We start from the raw sequence: 22,665 nt of genomic DNA, 5'->3' as shown, positions 1-22,665 counted from the left end.
ACTGATTTTAAGTTCTACAAGTTATATACATTATATCAGCTTTTGTTTCCATTTTGTAAACATTTACATTTTTACATGTCCATGTCTCTGTTTTTAGTTGTGTTCGTATTATTCCCAGTACAAAACTGCATCTTTGAACATGTAGGTGAATTTTAACAGTCCTGGTCATATTTTAAAATGTATAATAATGACCAGACATGTTCTTGATGGCTGCATTCAAGACACAGGACACCTGATATCAGACCACAGAAATCTACGTATACACACACTTTTATTGGAAAGTCAAACTGATACAAACACAAAGTGTGATGAGCTTCTGCGACTGTTTTTATACATATGGCAGTTTGAATGCTTGCATTTTTGACTGGATGTGGTCCATAACTGTAAGTTGAGTGGTTAAAATATGTATGTGCTTTACATCTCATACACTCACAATTGTTGTCAGCCAACAATGACAACTGGATTTGTTCAGAGCTCAAAATTATTAGACACCAAATATATGAAGGCATTTCCAACAACAAGCTTTATTTTGATGGTGTCTCATGTGTGCTTGGCATGAAGCATTTCAGTCAACAATGAGTTGCAAGGAAGATCTCCCAGCAGGTGGCGCTGATACAGGTATTCCTCCACCTGTAGACTGATGCTGCGCACCTCTGGCAGACGGAGCAGCAGCTGTCCAAACTTGTCAGAGTGGCCTGGGTAGGTTTGCATAGTGTGGTCCATCAAAGCCTTGTTCACACGCTCTTGTGTTTGTTCTACCTGCCTTCGATCCTGTACTGATTTAACATCTGCAAAACACATGGCCCTTACAACTCTGGTCCAACAGGACGTGTTCAGATTAAAAGAAAAAAGAAACCCACCTGGATTGAAGAGAACCAGATATTTGAGAGACACAAACTCTTCTCTGTCTAGTTGTAGCGACCTAAGCTTGGAGACGAGGTCCTGGGCTCTGGACACCAAACTACTGAGAGTTGCTCCAGCCTGACTGAAGATGGTTGATACCTCAATCTGGTACAATTAAGGCAAGTCAAATGCAAAGACTCCTAAACGGTCATTAAACTGTAACAGTGGTGAACTGCAGCATTGCCCAGCTCTGTTCCTGGAGGCACACCAATAGTACACATTTTCCAACTCTTTCTAATCCGTACCACCTTATTCAACTCAACAGCATATTAGCAAAGACTGAAATAGATGGGCCAGATAAGGGAGACATCCAAAATGTTACCCGTTGATGGGCTTCCAGGAACAGAGTACGGGAATGCTTGTTTAGTGATAGAGGTGTTCTTACCTGTTGTCCAGTAATCAGACAGATGCTGCCATCTCTCCCATAAGCCACCTGCCTGCATAAGTGATCCAGGACGAGAAGCTCACTCCAGCAGCTCTGCAGTAACACCATTTGATCCTCCACCTGTAAGAGATCAGGTACTCTAGTCATGCAGCATTGGACAACTTAGACCAGGGGTTCTCAACTCTGGCCCTCAAGTCTAGCTTCAACCTTCATCAAACTCGCTTGCCAGTAACTTTCTAGTAATCCCAAAGACCCTTATTAGCTTGTTTAGGTGCATTTGATTAGGGCTGGAGCTAAACTGTGCAGGAAAGTGGAACTCGAGTTGAGAATCCCTGACTTTTGGTCCTTGAAAAGCATAGACAGTCAGCTTTGGTCCTGGAGGTCTACTGTCCTGCAGAGTTTAGCTTCCAAACCCTAAACCTGAACAAGCCCTTAACCCTAGCCTGAACCCAAGCTAATTAATGTCTTTAGGAAAGCTACAGGCAGACAAGTTTTTTTTTCAGAGTTGGAGCTAAACTCTACAGGACAGTGGTCCTTAAGGACCGATGTTGTCAATCCTTGTTGAAAAAGTTACAAATTTTAATCACACCTCTTTTCATAATACAAGCATGTACGTTGTTCTGGAGCCTAGGCCTCAGCATGGGATGCTGGTGTCTCTACCAGGCTTCAAAAACAGTGAGATTTCTTGTTCATCCAGGATACTAACTCGGCAGTAAGGCCAGGGTGCTCCACTACTTAGACCAGCATCTGACCAGCACTAATCAACCTAAACCAGGTTGGTACAGTAACCAGATTTAGGAGACAGTCTCTGGATCAACATTCCAAGCAATAAATCAAATTTTAGGTATATGCAAAGGGTAGGGTGACCATATGCGCTGTTCATACGGGACAAGTCCCAGCCAGGATTTTAACAATGCCTAAAATATCCAGGTTTTTGCTATTTGCACTGTGCAGGTTGATCGTTGTGTAACATTCACGAGAGCTATAAAGAGCAGAGCAGACGGCTCCTTATGCTTTCGAATTGCTTTCATGTGTTTGTTTGTTCGATTGACTTGAAGCATTGTGGTGCAATTTAATTTATTGCAATTTATAATGCAATTAATTTTTTTGGATTTGTGCGCAGCAGCGCTTCAATTGAATCGAACAAACAAACACGTGTGCATATTTGCATCGCTTTGATCGTTCCCTCTAGATCTCACCTTCTCACACGCAGCCCCATGATTGGTCGATTATGTACAATACCTGCATGTTATTGGTCAAACTGCTCTGGATGCTCTGTCCCTGTAATTTTACAGGGGTTATGGTATGGTTAGTTTTGGGCAGGGGTGTCCAAACTCGGTCATGGAGGGCCAATTTAGCTCCAAACCCAATTAAACACACTTAAACCAGATAATCAAGGTCTTATTAGGCTTTCAGAAACTTACAGGCAGGTCTGTTGTGAAAAGGTAGAGCTAACCTCTGCAGGACAGTGGCCTTCCAGGACTGCGTTCGGATACCCCCGTTTCTTGGGTTAGGGGTAGGATTTGTTTCCTTGGGAAGCAATGATGTTGTAAGACCAATAAAAGATGGTGATCCATAAACTTCATGAATAAATCGAGGCGAACAGCTCAGAGCAGCAGACACATTCATATTGGTTAGGGCTGCATGATATATCGCATGCGATATTTAATGCGCATATTGTCAGTAAAGTTGGTTCTGTAATCGGCGGTAAATCTCCATCATCTGTGTGCTTTCACATGGAGGATTTACTACACAGATCCGCTGTTCACTGACAAGCTGCACAAAACCACGATCATATTTTGCACAGCTTGTCAGTTTTACCACTTTATCGGGCAGCCCTAATACTGGTCTTTACAGCAGTGATACTGAATATTACACAAACACATAAAACAATATATCCAATGTATGTGCGATCATAGTGCGAACTCTTCTACCTTAAGCTCCTTAAATAGTGTGCTGTTTCTTGCCCACTCCACCAGTCCAAACAAAGTCTGGTCAGCCATTTTGCACATGATGCTGAAGGTGTTGAGGCGGTCATGTTTTCCTCGGCTGGCCTGTTCTCTTTGGAGGCTTGCTAACACCCGCGTGCAAAGCTGCTTCTCATCTGGCTCAGCTTGTAGGAGCTCATTTAGGAAGCACGAACTAGGGGTCGGTGTTGACCTGGGAGTGAAGTTCTGTGCTGGAGTTGGGGTAGAACTTGGAGTTGAGGTTGGCGTGAGTGTAGGTGTGAAGAGAACAGTAGGAGAGATTGGAGCAGGGGGTGTCACAGAAGCAGGGCTGTAGCTAAAGGGGAGCTCTCGTTTCTCGGGAGGGTATCCGTGGAAGCTTTGATGGACCGTGGAATCTGGATAGCATAGTGTATGGAAAGGTAGGGCTGGGTCAGACAGTGTCCGCTCTCTGGGCATGGTGCAGTCCAACAGCATGGGAAACTCAGACTGGCTCATACTGGGATGAAAGGGCTGAGGTGCATGATAGTGGTCGGAGCCAAGAGATGCATGGGAGGGGTTGAGGACATGAAAATCCTGAGGCACAGCAGGTACCAGTGCTTGTGGTCCCTCAATTTTGACACTGTAGGGGGCATTGTTTGTCTGGTGATAGGTCCCTCTTTGCTGTTTCGATTGCCTGTCCCGTCGGTACAGAGGTCCAAACTTGTTTCGCCCACCCCTCATCCTGTCCGCACGTACAGCTGTGACAAGTAATTTTACAATTAACTAAATCACACACTGTGTTCAAAAGAGCATTGTCCTCACAGTTCTAAATTATAGTTTCTCAAACCAGTTCCTGGAGGCACACCGACTTTAAACATTTTTCGAACTCTTCCTAATCAAACACACCTTCAGTTCATCTCATCTTTCATTTTCCATTTTAATTTCTTTTTCTTTTTTTTCTTGCTTGCCTGCATATTACTTTATTCCCCTTACTGGGTCATCAAAGATAGCTATTGCACTGGTTTATGGTTTCAAAGGTAAGTGGGAACAGGAACAGAGCTATATCGGATGGCTAATTGGGAATATCGTACCATATCTCAGAGACAATAACTGCCCTTTTCCTTACATGCATATTCTTTTAAAGAACTGAAAGAATATCTACAAAGCAATGGAATCAGTGTTTGGGTTTGCATGCATACCTTCTTTCTTCATGCCAACAGCTAAACATTTCTGAAAGCGGCAGTAAGGACATCGTTTCCTCTGGGCTGGGTCCATTGGGCAGCATTGTGCATCTGCACACGTATAGCGCTTGTTATTCTGTACAGAGCGCTTAAAAAAGCCCTGGTGAGAATATTTGTCTTTAGTATTTAAGAATAATTATAGAAATTTAAGAATGAAGAAAAAAATAAATAATTATAATATATATATATGAGAGAGAGAGAGAGACAGAGAGAGGAAAAGTAAAGCTACTACTGTGTACTTTTTACTTCCTGACTGACAGGAACAACTTACCTTACAGCTCTCACAGGTAAGTAGACCATAGTGATATCCTGACACCCTGTCACCACACACAGGACAGCCCTCTTTTTGAGTTGCCCTACCGTCTGGGTCTGGTTTTAACTCCTGAGCTATGGGACAGAACATTCATTGTAAATAGGAGTGTAAATGTATCTTTTGTCCACTTTCTTTCTTTGTCACCTTCAGGAAACAGCAAATGAAAATCAAGAAGCCTACTGTAAGATGATCGTTTAGAAGTAGACCAAAAGGTTATGCAGTTTAATGATCAGTCTATCTGATAAACCGGCGGAGTAGTCTATTATATCTCAAATAGGCTTAGTCTCTTATCACTCGACTGATTAAACAATGAGATAGAGGGCTTACATAATCCTTACGGTTTGATATTTTCAGCAGCAGTCAAAAGATAAATAAAATGACTTCTAAATCTTTTTTTTTTTTTTTTTATTGTTGAAGCGAATGTCAATTGAATGAAATCACAAATCTTTTTGATACACATCTTCAGTATGCACACTAAACATGACTGAACTGTTCAGCACAATCAAATCGCATGACAAGATTTTCTGAATATCGCTGAATATCTTATTTCTAATGGAAACATTGACTTCAAATGTTTACTATGCTCAACTGGATTACATTAGCAATTAATGCTATTGCTAAAGCCATTAAAATCTCTAAGACCTGAAGTTCTACTTACATGTTGACGGTCCTTCTTGTGACGCAAGGTCCTGTGTGTAATCGGCAGAGTGGAGGGCCGTGGGCTGGGGGTGATCCAGAGGATAGTTTGAGATGTTCATGGTCCATAGGAGAGGGGTGGCATGGGTCACCGTAAGCTGTCATTCATAACTGTCCAGGCCTCCAGGACTCAGAGCAGGACAGAGAGGAAAACAGGCACAGACATAGGCTGTCTCAGAGATGGTGTAAAGGCCCTCAGTTGGACTTTGCTCCATACTGAGGGTAATAAACCTGAGTCTGTCACACCTTCCCAATGAGCAAGATCTCATTCATGCAAGGTGCACTGCAGGAGCAGCATATATGGTTTATCAGACCAGTCCAACTACAGCCATGTGATTATCAAGTGTTTGGTAAACTCCAAGAAGCAGAACATAGAACTTTGATTTAAATGTATAGAAATAAGGCAGAGGACTGTAATGAGATTACTCTAGTGCTTAAATTTGCAACACGTAATATACTATGTTTTGCTATCTTTTATCAGTGTGAGGTTCCAGCACCTTTGGAATCAATTACAAAACAAGGAGTCTAGTTATGATGAAGGGAGCTGGTAAGGACAGTGATGTGGGGTCTGACGTGTAAAGCCATAAAACAGGTCAAGGGTCAGTGGTGTGGTCTAGTTTTTTTGTAGTACGTGATAATAAAAAAAAATTCCCCTCCCAGCCTGTTGTGAGCATGCATGATGTAATTGGATATTGACTCCACTAGAGGGCCACCTTGGGGTTGACTGCAGAGGCTTACTGTCAGACTGTGGCATGCATGAGCAGGTTAGCAGTAAAATGAAAAATTCCCTTAGCAGTGCTGGGCAAACTGAAGGACAAGCCATGGGGTAGATACAGATTCAATCGTCTGCCTTTTGGTATCAAGTCTGCTCGTGAAGTTTTCCAGCAGTTCAATAATGAAGTGTTCGGAGACATAGGCGGTGAGTACATATTGTAGCTGATGATATGATTGTTACAGCTGCCACAGAACAAGAACAAAATGTCATTGTGTGTGTTTTTTTGCTCTCTCCATAATTTTAGCAACAATGTGAAATTCAACCCAGACAAGATCCAGGCCAAGATGAACAAAGTACATTTCATGGGCCATGTGATAACTCCACAGGGTGTGAAAGCAGATGCTGGCCAGATACAGGCAGTAGTAAGCATGCCAGCACCCACGGACAGACAAGTGCTGCAGTTTCTTTTGGGTATGATAAGATATCTTGAACCATTTATTCCAGGTGAGGTATCACTCTCGGCTCCTCTCAGACAGCTGTTGAGAAAGGACATTGCATTCCAGTGGCAACCAGAACACAACAGGGCACTTTCTGCACTCAAAACAGCACTGACCAACACACCAGTTCTCAGGTACTACGACCCCAACACAGCACTCACCATACAAACAGTAAATGTCCAATTGGACTATAAGCCACTGGAGGCTATTTTCAGACAGCCACTGAGCAAAGCACCAGCCAGACTCCAGCATATGCTCTTATATCTACAGAAATATGACTTTATTGTCCAATACTGAGTCCCTCAATTCATCAGTTCTGGCCTGTCAGACACACTTATTGCTGGTATCAGGTAAAATCTTGATTCCCGAGTCAATGAGAACAGAGATGTTGCAGAAACTACATACCTCACGCCAATGAATACAGCAGGCAAGAGCACATGCCAGAAAATGTCTGTATTGGCCTGGAATGACCAAACACATAGAACAGATGGTTGAGATGTGTCCAACATGCCAACAGTTCCAGCCCAGGAACCAGAAAGATCCACTCATCTCTCATGAATACCCAGAGCCCCCCTGGTTAAAAAGTAGCTGCTGACATCTTTGAAATCAGAGGTCAGTTATTTCTACTGATTGTCGATTACATGTCAAAGTTTCCTGAGGTGATGAATATCAGAGACAAGACAGTGCACTCAGTAATTCAAAAGATGAAAGCAGTGTATGCAAGGCATGGCATTCCAAAAGTGATGGTGTACGATCACATACCCTTTGCTAGCTATGAAATGAAGACGTTTGCTGCAGAGCGTGGCATTAAGCTGACACGTATAATGTAAAGTTCCTGTGAGGTTTCAGCACTACTGCATGAACTGACTATGTATTTGCCTAGTCAAGGCTAATTAAGGTTAAGCATGTTTAAGTTTTGAACTGCTTATTGGACAAGATGTTTGCTGTAAGTAAGAAAAAAAAGTCCCTGTTACAAAGATTTTAAGATCTATATCCAGAGTTCATATATCCTGTCTGTAGAGTGTATTGTTGGGCTAGACTGCAGGGACTGCTTATGTTCTGTAACAAATATGTGGTTCTGAGTTATAATTCTCGGTGTAAGTAGACTTGGATACACTGCAATTGAAAAAACACTACACCCGTCCCAGAACAGCACCTCATAAGCACCACCACACTCACTAATCAATGCTCTAAGTTTACTTTTATATTTAGGCGCACTTATTAAAAAAACTGATTATTAAAAATAAATAAAAATTAGGAGCACAGAAAAAAATTCAGGAGTACTTTCTGAACAATAACAAAAATGTACCTTCCAGTTACAAGTAATATTGGACACTTTAAAGTGATTCACAGGGCATTTTTGGTAACTTATGTCAGATGCAAAATTGTATTATTAAAGTTTTTTTTAATTTTTTTTTTTACCTAAGTTAAACAATGGAATAAGAATAATAAGTTACCGATCAAATAAAATCAGTATTAACAAAATAAATTTGGACTACAGAGGTGGCACAGAAGAACACAAAAGTAGCTTGTAGGTATTCACAGATATTTAATGAGGCTCAGAGGTTGCATGTGTGCAATTAACTTTTAAAACATTCATGTTGAAAATAATGTTTCAATATAAAATTTTGAATATATATAATTTCATAATTTGAAAAGTTTCGTTCAGAAGTATCGTATCGAATCAACGATACTGCCTTGAAAATTATCGGTATCATATCGAAAACAAAATAAGTGCTACTGCCCATGGAGAGGGAGCGGGGTGTTTGCCGATAGAGCCTATTTACACTAAGTGAAAATAGCAGTATTTTAAGTGATATGCTATTTATTTACACTGAAGAGCTAGATTGTATTTATACTATGTTAAAATAGCAGAATATCCTGCTACTTTAACATAGTATAAATACAATCTAGCAATCAACTTATTGCAAATAGTGGCAATTATCTGCACCTCAGCATTGTAATACATTATAAAACATTATGCAATAATATCTTGATTTATTTCAAACAAATATATTGATTTAATTCAAATTATTAAATGGATGTCACCTAATTTGACAGAAGCCCTAGACCTACCCTAACCCTGCCTGATAATTTATTTTCAACTTTTTGATTATTTCCTTACTTTTTCTTAAAAAGAAATGCTTTTCTGATGTGATTTGAAATTTGAAAAGTGAGAGAAAAAAAGTTCGTCACAGGGCAGATTCAAACCCGAGTCGATCGCGTCAAAACAAATACAGCAATACATGCTTTAACATCTGCGCTACTGAATCTGAAGAGTTAAATCGTTTTTATATAACACTGAATAATCCAATCACATGTTGCTGGGTGAAGCTGATGTCTCTGCCAACAAGGAGACCTGTTTGCACTTGGTGTAAATAGACACTCAGATTTTTAAAAACTTTTTTTTTTCAACAGTTAAACAGTTGCCCACAGAAAGCCTATGACTGGGTCATCTTTTTTCTGTCAATGATTCCAAATCCCTCCCACAGCTCAAGCATTTTTACTTGACACTAGGTGGCACTATAATGCACAATTTTACCCTCGACATAAGATCAGATCAATTGAATCAGTTCAGCACCTTTTTTTATTTTATTTTAGAAAATAAACATTAATAATCTTATTACAGTTGTCCCTGAATAATAATTTATGTTTTGTATCAGATTTGGTACATCAAGGTTTTTTTGGCCTTTATGGTTATACTTGTGAGCAGTGAGAAAGTGGAGAGCACAGGAGAAGAAAAACACACGTGGCTACATTTTATTTAGAAGCAATTGCAATTAGGTACACTTTTTTATATCCATGGCCAGAAAGTAAGAGGAAATAGTTTGTAAAGCAAATGAACTGATATATATTTTAGTGGTTACTTTATATCCCACGTCTAAGTAATAAAAGATTTCAATTCTTCACAAGTCAATATTCACGAGTCAGTAGATTCAATTGTGAGTGGTTGATCATCTTGCAATTCAGAATTTATATACTATCAACTACATTTTGTGAAAATTGGCATGAAGGTAGTGCAACCATGAGTGTTCACTGGCTTCTGTGCAAATAAACCTTTTACCATTGGTCATTAACTGCATCCATCACATCAAGTCTGTCAAATGTAAATTAGCCAGTTTTCAACCAGCAGGTTAGATATTAATATAAACATATACGTAATTTAATCATATGACCCATAATTTGTAAAGAAACATTTCAATAAATCACAAGATCTGATTTTTATTTTTATTTTATTTTTTTTAAACAAATGTTTATAACACATGCTTATAGGCCAAATATCATCCCTTGGAGGTTGACATTTGTTTGACATATGCCAGTTTTCTTTCTTTTTTTAATGTTGTCTACTAAACCAAACCCAACTCTTTTACAGTATATGTGCTAATGGTTTAATACGGTGCTAAATATGTATCCTATACTCAGTAAAAAAAAAAAAAACTAAACAAAAAGACCATGTGAGGCAGTTTAACATGCTATGACTACAGGAGTACATGTAGTTCTGCACTCTGTGGCTCTGAAAAAGAAATTACAAATAAATGTATAGTCAGACATTAGACAGTTTTCTTGTTATTAATATGAAAATAATTCATTTTCTTATTTAAATGAATAATTTACCTTTAAAAGACTTGTTCGAGATGAAGCTCAGAGAAATTATCCACTCCTAGGACACACAGGCTCACCCTTAACAATATACCAGGCCTCATTGTGTCTGTTCATAATCTTCATCGGGCTGAAAAACACACAAACAGAATACAATAAACAAACAATGACTGAAATCAAAGAGCGTTGCAGGCAGAAAGGAGGTAAGCTAAGTGCACCTGTTATAGCCAACATTATAGTGGTACTCTGTCTCATAAGTAGCTTGTACATTGTCCAGCGATGTTTTCAGACTATCAGACTGTGATTTGGCCACAAGTGACACCATCCAGCCCCCGTAACTCTTGACATATACTTTCATATCTGGAGTGTCTGTTAAGTGTACCTACAAATAAAGAGCAGGAACAAGTTATATATATAGAAATGTTCAGTTAAATAGAAATCACAGAAAATATCAGTGAGACCCACAGAGGAATCAGTAGGTTTGGGTGGATTGGCCTGGTATTTGGAGGGCAGGAGGAAGCTGAGACCATAGACTGATGACTGCCACATGCTCGCATTCTCATTGACTTTAATGAGGACTGGTGCAGTCATGTCAATCTTTGCACCTAGAAAATAAGGGTTATAATTTGATAATAAGGATAAATTAGAAGGTTTTTTTTTTCTTTTTTTTTTTACTTCTAATGAACATTAAATGTTTTCTTCATTTCATTTGCATGTTTTAATATTTGTCATGCTATTTCAGTTCATTACAGGACACTGGATAGCTTAACCGTTTAATGCACTTTGTTATTGTTCCGGTTACTTTCTGAAGGAAAGCACATTTACAAAATGTTGCAAAATTTGGACTCGCTGACATGGCTTATTTTACTATGTCTTCATCTGAAGAAAGAAAGTTCTACATCTGGGATGCAGGAGGATGAATAAATAATGAGAAAATCTTTTTTTTTTTTTTTTTTAAGTCCCTCACAGGTTTTAATATCCTTGAGAACATTTGGTCCTCCACAATGTTTGAGCCCCAGACAAACTCACCGGCCTCATTTTCTCCGGTGATGTATTTATAAAGTTTCCTGAATGCTCTTGAAGTTGCAACTTCCATGAAATAGGATTCAGCTTCTGTGGTCACCCACTTAGCAGCTTCATAGTGGCGTACCTGAAGGAATAGATCACTTCATCTCATTACCATGATCTGTTTCAACTTGTCTTTTTTTTTTAGATTTTTGAGAAATTTTGAGATCTCTTTACTCTTTCATGTTTGTGCAGTCCTGTATCTCACCTCGTAACCATCTCCTTCACACACCAAGTCAAACAGAAAGCACTCTTTGGTCTCTGTGCAGTAACTGGATTCGCTTGTGGAGTCCCTGAGAGATGCACACACAATACATTCAGATTGAGCTTTACACAACAATGCAAATAAGATCCCAGTGGCAAGAGAAGTTAAAACAAATCTCACCCAACTCTTCCGTGTACTGCCACTGCAAAGAGCAGCAAGATCAATCCTTTCAAACAAATCCTTAAAAACATTAAAAACAGAAAAAAATGAGGTTACTTTTAGGGAACTCTAGCAGTAGTCATTTTGTCTTTATTTTACAGTCCTGTTCCTCATGTACATACTATGTACTTTTTATAGTAATTACAATAACTATGTAATAACTAGGTACTAACCCTGAACCTACATCTAAACCTAAGCCTACCCCATGTAGTTACCTTGTATTACCAGAACTTTCTTAGATATATACACTGTAAGAACACTATAGAAGTACACTGTAAGTACATGTTAGTACACGTACTGTAAAATCAAGTGCAACCGTCATTTTTATGGTGCTGCTGTGGTTTATTCTGTACAGCTGTGTAAGAGAGTAAAAGCTTCAGTACTTACATGTTGTAGAATGTTGTATCTTGAAGCTGTGTAGAGATGAAGTATGCACATACACGCCTGCAAGCTGTTATTTATACATGCAATGTTATGAAATCTGTCCCCTCCTTCAAGACACGCCCCAACTCCGCAGTCATGTAAGCATGTTAAATAAGAGTTTGTCTTATCCACCAGGGACAGTATTTCATCTTTTTTATTCATTTATTTATTATTTGATTATCAAATAGCCATGTCTATCCATTCAATCTTAAAGTAATGATTCTAAAAAATGTGCTGTTGTTCTAAAAGTGGTCTAAATAACTTTTTTTTATTACATTATAAAGAACCATTTGTGGAATGAAAAGGTTTCATGAATGTAAAAGGTTTTTCATGAATACCTATAAAGAAAAAATATTTTTAAGAGTGTACAGTATACTGACAGACACACTTTTATACATGTACAACATTAATTACAGCTCAGCATTCCTTTTATTTTTATGCGATGGTGTGTTTGTGATTATTTACTGGGAAAACTAAGTTGGCTTTTTAAGGGTAGATGGGGGTCTCATGAGGTTGTTACACAATAACTTCTGGATTCCATTCAGAACTAAACTGTATCTTAATGCATGACATTCGATCAATATGGTCACTCTGTCAATGACATATCAAAGCTCTGATGTAAAATAAGCAAACAGAACCTTTGACCGCTGACTGACCACAGCTCTGTTCACTGTGTGCAGTAGTGAATGTGACAGTCATCCAGATGCTTAAGTAGGCTAAATGTCAAAATTGCTTAACTTTTTTTTAGAGTAGAAGAGGGATATTATTTCAGGTGACCAACTGCAACTGAAGCCTTTGATAAATGGACAGAAGTTGTTGTTGATCATATAGACAGTACAATAAATGCAAATATGTTGCCATTTTTGTTTTAATATCTCTTCAAGGACATCTTATCAAGTAATGTTTTAATACATAATTATTTATGGATGCATAGTTTGAAATAAGAGATCATTAGATCATTAAAATGTTGTTTTGTCAGGGTAAATAATAATAAAAAGTGATTAAAAATGATTTAAAATAAAGGTTATAGTCTGAAAGTAAAAATAATTTTACTTTCAGACCATAACTTCTGTGTTTTCTGGGTGGAGCAAAATCCTTTGAGACCCAGAATTGTGTTTTTTCATTTCATGTCCACGTGGAGATTATATCTCTTTATGGTCAATTCAGGATAAATTCAAAGGTTTCGCTCTTTGTCTCCTGAACAGTCCTGGTGCTCTCTGATATCTTTTGTTTAGGGTTTTGTAATGGTTGTACAAGTGTTGGGTGTCTTGTTTCATGCATTCTTCACTAAACATGAAAAAAGTTCTCTAAACATCTGGTATGATTTATCATTGATGCAGTTACGCAAAGACAATATTATGCAAAATTATGATATAACAGCAAAGATAAACTGCTCATAAATCATCCACATTTATTCCAGATCATTTTGAACTTGACACATTAATAGTAGGTTTAACACACTGTTTGTAATTTCCCCCATGAGATGTTCCCGAAATCTTCATTCGGAAAAGTATTAGAGTTCACCGTGCAACTCTTATGTGTGTTTGACAGTTGTTATGCAAGACTGACATAACAGCAGATATGTTTTATTCACCAGGAGTTGTCTGCTTTTTCTTCTTAAGTGCCTGTATTTGTTGTGTGAAGTGCACAACAGAGGATTATAGAGAAATATGAACATTTTGAAAGCTGAAAAGTCAAACTGATTAGTTGGAATAATTTAAAGGAATCATCTGCTTATGCCTTTATATATTGGTTACTTCGAGTGAATTATATGTTATATGATGTTTCATTCAAAGCAACTTCATTCAAAGTGATGTCAGCGGTTTGACTGATATTTGCTGCTTCCTCGTCCTCAGGTGCTGCTGTCAGTCTCTTCTTCAATGTCATCTAGAATGAGCCTTCCGGATCCCCGCCTCCACCTCGGTCACAATCTCCTCCACCGTGGCCCTTCTGGTCCTCCCTGTAGCCCCGGCTCATCGGCTCTCTGTCCCAGCCTTGGGCTCCTCCACCACATGCGCCGCAGCCATCAGTCGGACCCCTGGAGTTGTCAGCCCATCCTCCACAATGGCTCCTTCCTCCGTCGGCTCCACCCATGGGCCACTATCATGGCTGTGACCTGGGTCTTGTCTGGCTCCTCTTTCTGCTCTGGTTCCCACCTGTCGTCTCCCGGGCTCCTCCCTCTGTCATCACCACCCTGGACTCTTTCTAGCCGTCCTCCTGGGAGTCTGTCCTCCACTGGAACCTAAACCTGTCTGGTCTGCCTGCCAACCGTTTGCCTTCCCGTCACCATGCCACATCCACTCCTTTGTCCTCCTCCTAAGTCCCCCTCTGTCCCTCCCCCTTTCTCCATGGCACGAGGACGCGCCTTCCGGGAGGGAAGTTGATTGTGGACTGTTGATTTTGTTTTCTCCCTGGATTTGTTTCTTACATCATGCATCATTTTGCTTGTCAAACCATTCATTCTAAATTAGTTGTGTATTACTAATGTATTGTGATGTTTTTATCATCTGTTTGCATTCTCAGTCTGATGCCAGCCATTCACTGCAGAGGATCCACTGATGTTCAAGTGATGTAATGCCAAATTTCTCCAAATCAGATGAAGAAACATACTCAACTACATCTTGGATGCCCTGAGGGTGAGTACAATTTCAGCTATTTCAGATTTTTAAGGTAAAATATTCCTTTAATATAATTTGTAATGAAAAAAGTAATTTTACATGAAACATTTTCAACAAAACAGAAGCATTTACATAAGTGATATCAAGACTTTTACACACCATTGTAATTCCCGAAGATGCTGGACGTACCAGAATGGGTCCTAAAACTTATCTGTTTGCTATTATTTCTGTAAAATGTATAATATAAAATGTTAACTAGCATTAAAGGGTTAGCTCACCCGAGAATGAAAATTCGCCCATCTTCTACTCACCCTCAAAGTATCCTAGGTGTATGTGACTTTCCTCTTTCAGAATAATCCATTTGAGGTTAAATAAAAAAAAATTCCTTGCTCTTCCAAGCCTTTTCAATGGGGTAAGTGGGTGTTTGTTGTCAACTGTTCAGAAGATGTGAAAAAAAGTGTGGGGAACCGGAAGACATGCAGGTGGATGTTGTAGTTCGTCAGTGCTGCATGGTTCGTGATGAGTGTGGTGAGAGAACAAAACAAAACACCGGTCACGAATTAGAAGCACAACATGAGGATTTGTAAAGAAAAACACCAGAGGACTGTCAGACTGACACCGTGTGTATCAACAGGACATGCCGTGATGCGATAAAAAGTATCTTTTCGATGTAGTTTTTGTCCTTACCACCTGTGACAGCGACACGTTACAATAAGTTACACGGAATTATGTTTTAGAAATGTTTTTTATTTTCTGCATCGTCGCGCTAGGAACACGAACAAAATATGACAGTGATAATTTTAAGAAATGACTATGTGTTTTAGTCAGTGTTAAAAGTGTCTAATGTGAGTTTGAATATTATTTTGCATGAGCCATAATAAAAGCAACAATAGATATTTTACCTCAGATCTTGAAAATAAGTTATGCTAAGGCAAACTTGCGTTAAAACGGTGAACTCACTGCGAACCAACATTCATAACAAAGATGGTATCACTCACTCACACAAAACTGTTCAGTCCATTCACATTTGAATAATCTATTTTCAGTGTCCACTTTCTTTACTTAACACTCGCCATGTTTTTGCTGTCACATCGTATCTCTACATTGGACACGGCAAAGCACTGCAAATCATTTGAACTTTGTGTCAGCACATCAAAAAACTGAATGATTCAGCAGTTTTCTGTTGACAATTTGTCATGCCCAGTGCAGAAAGCGTCATTGATTGCCGCTTTATTTGAAATTAGCGCGGACCAAACATTTTTCTTTTGCTGGCTGGATGTGGCCACCTATTGAGGAATACAAAAAATACAGTGGTCTGCAGTGTTGCAGGAAGTTAACATATTTTAACATTACTTTAATTGATTGATATTCGTGCTCTGAATACTGTATACACTTAAGGCCTACTGTAACACTTTAAGATTGTGCAAAACCTCTAGTGGTCATTGTGTCAAACAGCATCAATTTACCCATTCGATTATAACAGTCTTCAGCAAGGCAGCTGTGCTGATTTCTGCTTCTAGACATCTTACTCTTCATTGGTGATAGAATCTTTGTGGGGAAAATGGCTGAGCGACAGCCATAACAAGGAGAACATCCATCCATCCGACCAAAACCCCTACCAGAAACATATGTTACTACAATACTCCTTGTCATACGCAGAAGAGAAAAAAAATGCCATGACTCTCATTAAAAACTAAAGAACAGCAATACAGTACAGCATACATAATGTCTTACTTGAAGGTCCGCAAGCAGTTTGGACAGTTAAACTCTGCTATACCCTACATTTTGTTGGCTGGCACAGGGTCATACTTATTTTTGCATCGATATAACTTTGATAAGTCAAAAGCACAAAGATGACTGCTAAATCTGGGAAAAGCACAGAGTGAATGTGATTTTATCTTGTAAGGTGTGGTCAGACATCATACCCTTTTCCTCTGAGGCACTCGTCGCCACCAGTCCCTGTCACATGACTCGCAGGATAACTGATGTATGACAGAAGGGATCTGGTTTGCCTGAGCCTGGTCAAACATTAGTTTGTTCTCCTCTGTTAGTGGCAGAACTCATAGATGCACCCCGAGCTCCTGCAAGCATGTCTGTGCATGTTAGTTCACATTGCTTATAGTCCACATACAGTTCTTCAGTATTAGCCTTAGTGCAATTGATAATTCAAGTAAACAGCTTAATGCAACTAACCGCTATATCAGTATCATCATTGGGTTTTTTTCTTGGCTGGTGCCTGAAGTGGGACAGGAGTGATGCAATAAGACTATGGTGTAACATGATGTTTTATTGATCCTGTAAATCCAAATCCAAAGAGGGAAACTCCTTCTTACTTGTGCTAACTGACTGGCACCACTGGATCCAGATGACTTGGCAGCTTTTTCTTCCTAGAAATTTTTAATGACTATCTCCATTATACAATTAAAAACTGTAAAGTAGACTGCGGTAACTGGTACTTTCATTTTACAGAGATCATGTAACATAACAAATAATGTTTGCAGGTTGTTAGGAGATGGTTGTGATGTTACCTGTTGTTTTTCATCAGCTTTGCGTTCCATAACCACATTCTATATAAGTGCAGAGAATGTGTTAATGAATAAAACTGAATTATACAGTGACCCAATCACACTTAATTTCATTGCATTAGATAACAAATGGCTTTCTTTCAATGCTTAATCATTGTTGTTTTGTGAACTAATGCAATGTCATTCATAAATTTAAACTGTGACTTCCATGTCCCATTAATACTTTTTTTGCTACAAAATACTGTAGCTACACCTGCTCTTTCCATAAATGTACATAAACTGCTTAAAGTCACCTGCACCATACCTTAACTACAGGGTCATCATTCAAAGCGGACTTGTCTTCCTCGTCCTGCTCTATATATAAATAAGACGTGCATTTTTTATAGTAGCTGAAATGTATTTTATTTAATGATTTCCAAATGTCATTTTCAATAAACACTTCATTTAAATTGATGTGTCAGCAAAGCATACAGCTTCAAAATAGTTTATGATATATATTTTGTTCTATATGCCTGATGATGATGATAATCATAATAATATTTGTTATTACTAGCCTATTATTATTAGTAGTAGTATTAGTAGTATTTTTGTTTTTGTTGTTATACATTCAATGACTTCAAATCCCAGGGTTCTCTGAACGCAGCTCTGCACGTGACTTGTTTTCACAGTGCCGCTCGCGCGCAGAACTCGTGCGTTCCGACTGAAAGGAGTTTATGGATGACAAGAGGTCTGTCAAACAGGTTGTGTGCTTTTGTATCTTATGTTTGTTTTCACGCAGTGCAACTGTCGTCACTGTCATTTTTAACGCTTATTAAAACGTGACGACCTTTATAAAACATAAAACTTGTCGTCATGCGGTTTTAGATTTGAAATGTATCAAATCTCTACAGATCAGTTAAAAACAAAGTCATGAGGCGCGCTCCCGTGATGAGAAAATCTGATTAAGATTTAATCCTCGTGATGAGAAAATCTGATTAAGATTTAATCCTCAGTCCAGAAACCTTTCTAAATTCTAATTTTATGTTACCTTTAAATGTTCAACTAGCACGAAAAATGGGAAACTTTAATTCAGGGCTCTTGTTACAGTGTGCTTACTGATTTCTGTATTTTTAAGAGCTTGTAAATGTACGTTGCACTGCTGTTATGTGTTGTAATATATTTACATAAGTATGGCTATATGTGTAACTGAGATATAACGCACCAAAAGATGATGATCATCAGCTATGGCAAATATAGTGCTACTAAAGTTTAATGCTCTGTAAGTGATTTCAGATTAGAAATTAATCCTTGAGAGAAAGATATGGGGACACGAAAGGTTTTGGTGACAGGATGCTCCTCTGGAATTGGTTTGGCGTTGGCTGTCCGTCTCGCAAAAGATAAATTAAGGCGCTTCAAAGGTAAGAAGACTGCATATGAATGTAAAACGCCTCTTAGAATTTTATAAATATGCATGTGTATATAACAACATTTTAAAGGAACAGTTCTAATAGTGTTCCTTCAGTGATAAATAACTAGCAAGGGAACAAAGAAGTAATACAATATTAACATTGTAGTAACTACTTAATTTAATTTTGACATTAACATTTAACCATTTACAGAATCAGTGCATAATAATATGTTTATAATTAGTGCATTTTATTTTATTTGTATCATTTTTAAAAAAATAACAGACTATGTACAATTTCAAAGGAAACTGATATTAAATTGCAGTTTTCTTTGCAACTTACTCCTATGGTCAATTTTCTGCTTTTCCTCTGAACTTAACACTGTATCATACTGGAACATTTTGAGTCATTAGCCAAAAAAAAAAAAAAAAAAAAAACCTTTTTGCGATTAACTGAGTGGTATTACTTAGGCTACTAAGTGGTTAAGTGAAGTTTGTTGTTAGTTAATCATATGTTAATGCTGTATCACTCATTTGCTCCTGTATGGTTATTCATAAGGATGGAGCAATATTCTTACAGAAAGTACATTAGATAATGAACTGGTAAGTGTAATATGAGGTACCAATATTTTTTAAGTTTTAAGTCTTACTATTGATTGTGCCTGAGTTAGTTGTGGCCACTATGAGGGACCTGGATAAGAGAGAAGCTCTGGAGAGAGCAGCTGGAAAATCCCTCAACAGATCGCTGGAGATCCGACAGCTGGATGCCACCTGTGAGGACTCCATCAGAGAGTGTGTCAACAGCTTATCAGATCGACAAGTGGATGTGTTGGGTATCTATGTTTCTGAGCAATGCAGCTTCATAGCACTATAACCAAAATTTGAATGAGTCTTTTGACTTGACTAAAAGCTTTTCAATAGTAATAGTACATTTTTGTGACACACAGCAGCCACAACAGCACTTATGTTTTATTTGTATTTTTTCCTTTTATTCTAAACATTCCCAAACGCATTAACTGAATTATGAAATATTTAGCATCTCACCTTTATGTTGATCTATATGGGGGGTGGTCAAAGTAACCTAATAATGTAATCTATTAACTGTGCATAAAAAAACCTGTCAGTTTACTTAATAGATATGGGTGTCATGCCATAACATTTTTAATAGGACTGAGTTCATATTTAATGTGAATAAAAACACTGCGTTAGACTTCTAATCATAACACTTTCATTGTACAGAAGGAGAGCAGAGAACTTGTTCTTGTTGGTGCACTTTCAAAAATATCCATTAAAATCACTGAAGTAGTTTACACTGTAATATGAATATCTTACAGATTCGTACACACATTTGCCCTTTGTTTCTGATGAGATAATTCATACTGTTTGATTTAGACTCTTCTGCACTGTTTTGTAGTGAATAATGCCGGTGTGGGTATGATTGGTCCTTTGGAGTGTCAGAATGTAAGTGCTATGCAGGAACTCTTTAACACTAACTTCTTTGGGCTGGTGAGACTGGTAAAGGAACTGCTTCCTGACATGAAGCGGCGTCAGAGTGGACACATCATAGTGATGGGCAGCGTCCTGGGAATCCAGGGTAATACCACATAACTCGTTTATTATAAACCCTATACATTCACAACTGAAAGAATCATATATATATATATATATATATATATATATTTAGAGGACTTTTTTTTTCAGGACTACTTTTCAATGATGTCTATGCTGCCTCTAAATTTGCTGTAGAGGGGTTTTGTGAGAGTCTTGCCGTGCAAGCTATGAAGTTCAATGTCAAGTGAGTACACAATAAAACAGATTTAGCAAACTGATAAAAAGGGTTAGGTTGAGGTAAATTCACTTTTGATCAGCTGGTCCCAAAGTGATTTTTAGTGAATGTTCCATTCTAGTGTGCAGGTAATATAACATTAATCAAATAAAAGGCCACTTAAGTGAATATAAAATACTTAAAGAAAAAACACTTTCTTAGCTGTATCTTAACACATTTAAGTACACTTTTAAAATGTGCACTTTGTAATAATGTCAAATTAAAAGTATTAAGTCTTTTGTCATGCTTTAAAGAATTAAATTAATTGTTGTGTTGACTAACAGACTAAAGCACATATATAGTACTTCATTAAAATTTTAATTGTAGTGTATTGTTTGAAATTACATGTAAAGTTTATATTACATTCAATTAAGTGTCCGAAAACATTACATTCAGTTCACACTTAAGCATATTATTTTTATAATAAAAACTCAATTTACAAGTATGCTATAGTGTACTTTTTTTAACAAGGGTAAACATGCAACAACCACAAAGTTGCTAAATAACGTTGTCTTTTCTGAAACTGTATACAGTATTTTTTTTAAGTGCATTATATTATGTTAATGATCCATAAACCATGGATCATTTACGATCCATAAATGATCCAATTCATGCATTTTAAGTATGGCTTCTATACATATCTCACAAGGATGACGTTAGTGGAGCCAGGCCCAGTTGTAACTGAGTTTGAGAAGAAAGTGTATGAAGAGGCAGAGAAGATGGATCTCTCAGAGACTGACGAGGAGACCGCTCGCATCTTCCGTCAGATCTACCTGAAATATTCACATGAAGTTTTTTACTCAGTCGGCCAGACACCTAAGGAAGTGGCAGAGGTTAGTGAGTGGATGGACTGTTCTTTTATTTGTTAAGGCTCAATGTTTAACAGAGAAATGTCTCTTTTTTTATAATTTTTTTTCTTACAGAAAACTCTCCAGCTAATTGTGTCCAAAAACCCTCCATTTCGTCATCAGACCAATCGTTTGTACAGGCCACTGACTGCCATGAAGCATGCTGATCCTACTGGGCATCTACCCTTAGATGCATTCTATAAAATGATCTTCCAGCATGACCATATGTTCAATGCTAGTCTGAGTATACTACGCATACTTCACAGGAGAATGGGTGCTGCCTAAAAAGCTCTCCATTGATTCTGATGAGGAAAAACTTTACAAAAGCATTTCAGAGACAGTTTTATGCCCCAAAAATGGGTCAGTGCTCAATGCAAATAATAAAATGCAGCAAAAACCGATAGCATAGCAACAGGTTTACTATTAGGACGGGTTGCAATTTGATGTCTAATGTAAAGTCTGGATCCTGAAGCAGTGTTCTATCTTTAACCTCAAGACAACTGTAATAATCATGAATACATGAAGTACATAATGTTTGGATGCAAACTGCAGTGTAACAGCTCTAGTGTCCTTTTCATGTTGTAATGTTTTTTTTTACCAGTCAAGGAGCTGTATTTAGATTTCAGAAACCCTTCTTATTAGCGGGGACATTAAGTGAACGGCAGCCATCAACTTAAATGCTTGTGCTTGCCCTAGTGCACATGTACAAGAGACTTAAGGTGATTCAGTGCCCAATATACTCATGAAGTTCTTTTTTTAGTTCTTTGCTTAGAAGTAAAATAATGTTGGAAATAAATTGGCTACCAAACATAGATGTTGTTCATGCTACTAAGAGCATGGTTTAGATTAATATGTAAATGTGGGCTGATAATATAGTTTATGCAAACAGCAGCTCCCACAATCATGCTACTGCAGCTGCTGGGATTTGCTTGTTCTGTCTCACAGGTTTTACTCTCAAAATAAACAACAAAATGGCAGAAGTGAGAAAGCAGAAGCTAAGAAAGTATCTGATCATTGCGATGTAAATATGTTTGCACGAGTTCTGCAGCTCACCGGCATCACGACAACAGATAAGGTAATTGAAATGAAACCATGATAGTTTTATTCTGAATGTATTTGAGATGAGGACCATAGCTATATGCTATGTGAGACTATTTTGAATTAACCCTTTTTTTGCAAGACACATTCATCTTTTAGGCAGGATGTTTTAAACATTTGAAATATAAGCATTCGTTTATTGTGTTACGGAAGTGGAGTGTGTGTAAATGTCACGCT

At 38.0% G+C, this 22,665-nt stretch overlaps 3 protein-coding genes, 1 long non-coding RNA gene and 1 pseudogene across 6 annotated transcripts; 2 read left to right on the top strand and 3 right to left on the bottom strand.

Moving 5' to 3' along the window:
* Nucleotides 1–260: 260 nt before the first annotated feature.
* LOC113095429 (nuclear receptor subfamily 5 group A member 2-like) lies at nt 261–5,675 on the bottom strand. Its single transcript, XM_026260957.1, has 7 exons — nt 5,429–5,675; nt 4,729–4,844; nt 4,416–4,557; nt 3,223–3,974; nt 1,289–1,408; nt 861–1,008; nt 261–788 (listed from the first exon to the last, which is right to left on the bottom strand). Exons 1-7 carry the CDS (start codon nt 5,526–5,528, stop codon nt 541–543), a joined length of 1,626 nt encoding a protein of 541 aa, XP_026116742.1. The 5' UTR covers nt 5,529–5,675; the 3' UTR covers nt 261–540.
* Nucleotides 5,676–6,491: 816 nt separating this feature from the next.
* On the top strand, nt 6,492–14,728 carry LOC113095431 (uncharacterized). The gene is made up of 3 exons (XR_003288341.1): nt 6,492–6,603; nt 6,686–6,812; nt 14,047–14,728. It is a non-coding gene; the product is annotated as an uncharacterized LOC113095431 (long non-coding RNA).
* LOC113095430 (heme-binding protein 2-like) lies at nt 9,893–12,248 on the bottom strand. Its single transcript, XM_026260958.1, has 8 exons — nt 12,155–12,248; nt 11,729–11,788; nt 11,552–11,636; nt 11,308–11,428; nt 10,744–10,883; nt 10,497–10,660; nt 10,294–10,408; nt 9,893–10,192 (listed from the first exon to the last, which is right to left on the bottom strand). Coding segments are annotated over exons 1-7 (651 nt in total). The 5' UTR covers nt 12,157–12,248; the 3' UTR covers nt 9,893–10,192; nt 10,294–10,329.
* Nucleotides 14,729–16,221: 1,493 nt separating the features above from the next.
* LOC113095437 (repressor of yield of DENV protein homolog) lies at nt 16,222–18,132 on the bottom strand (annotated as a pseudogene).
* On the top strand, nt 17,989–22,200 carry LOC113095442 (retinol dehydrogenase 8-like). Of its 3 annotated transcripts, none has more exons than XM_026260975.1 (7): nt 17,989–18,073; nt 18,597–18,730; nt 19,389–19,550; nt 20,132–20,311; nt 20,419–20,512; nt 21,192–21,375; nt 21,466–22,200. In XM_026260975.1, exons 2-7 carry the CDS (start codon nt 18,634–18,636, stop codon nt 21,673–21,675), a joined length of 927 nt encoding a protein of 308 aa, XP_026116760.1. In that variant the 5' UTR covers nt 17,989–18,073; nt 18,597–18,633; the 3' UTR covers nt 21,676–22,200. The 3 variants fall into 3 exon arrangements, with proteins under 3 accessions (XP_026116760.1, XP_026116759.1, XP_026116761.1); XM_026260976.1 differs by having other exon boundaries at nt 18,030–18,060; XM_026260974.1 differs by having other exon boundaries at nt 18,029–18,730.
* Nucleotides 22,201–22,665: the final 465 nt, after the last annotated feature.

The sequence above is a fragment of the Carassius auratus genome, unplaced genomic scaffold, assembly GCF_003368295.1.
Source record: "Carassius auratus strain Wakin unplaced genomic scaffold, ASM336829v1 scaf_tig00215723, whole genome shotgun sequence".
Classification (NCBI taxonomy): domain Eukaryota; kingdom Metazoa; phylum Chordata; class Actinopteri; order Cypriniformes; family Cyprinidae; genus Carassius; species Carassius auratus.
The sequence above is the reverse complement of the archived record's forward strand: the minus strand, read 5'-3'. Positions and strand labels throughout refer to the sequence as shown.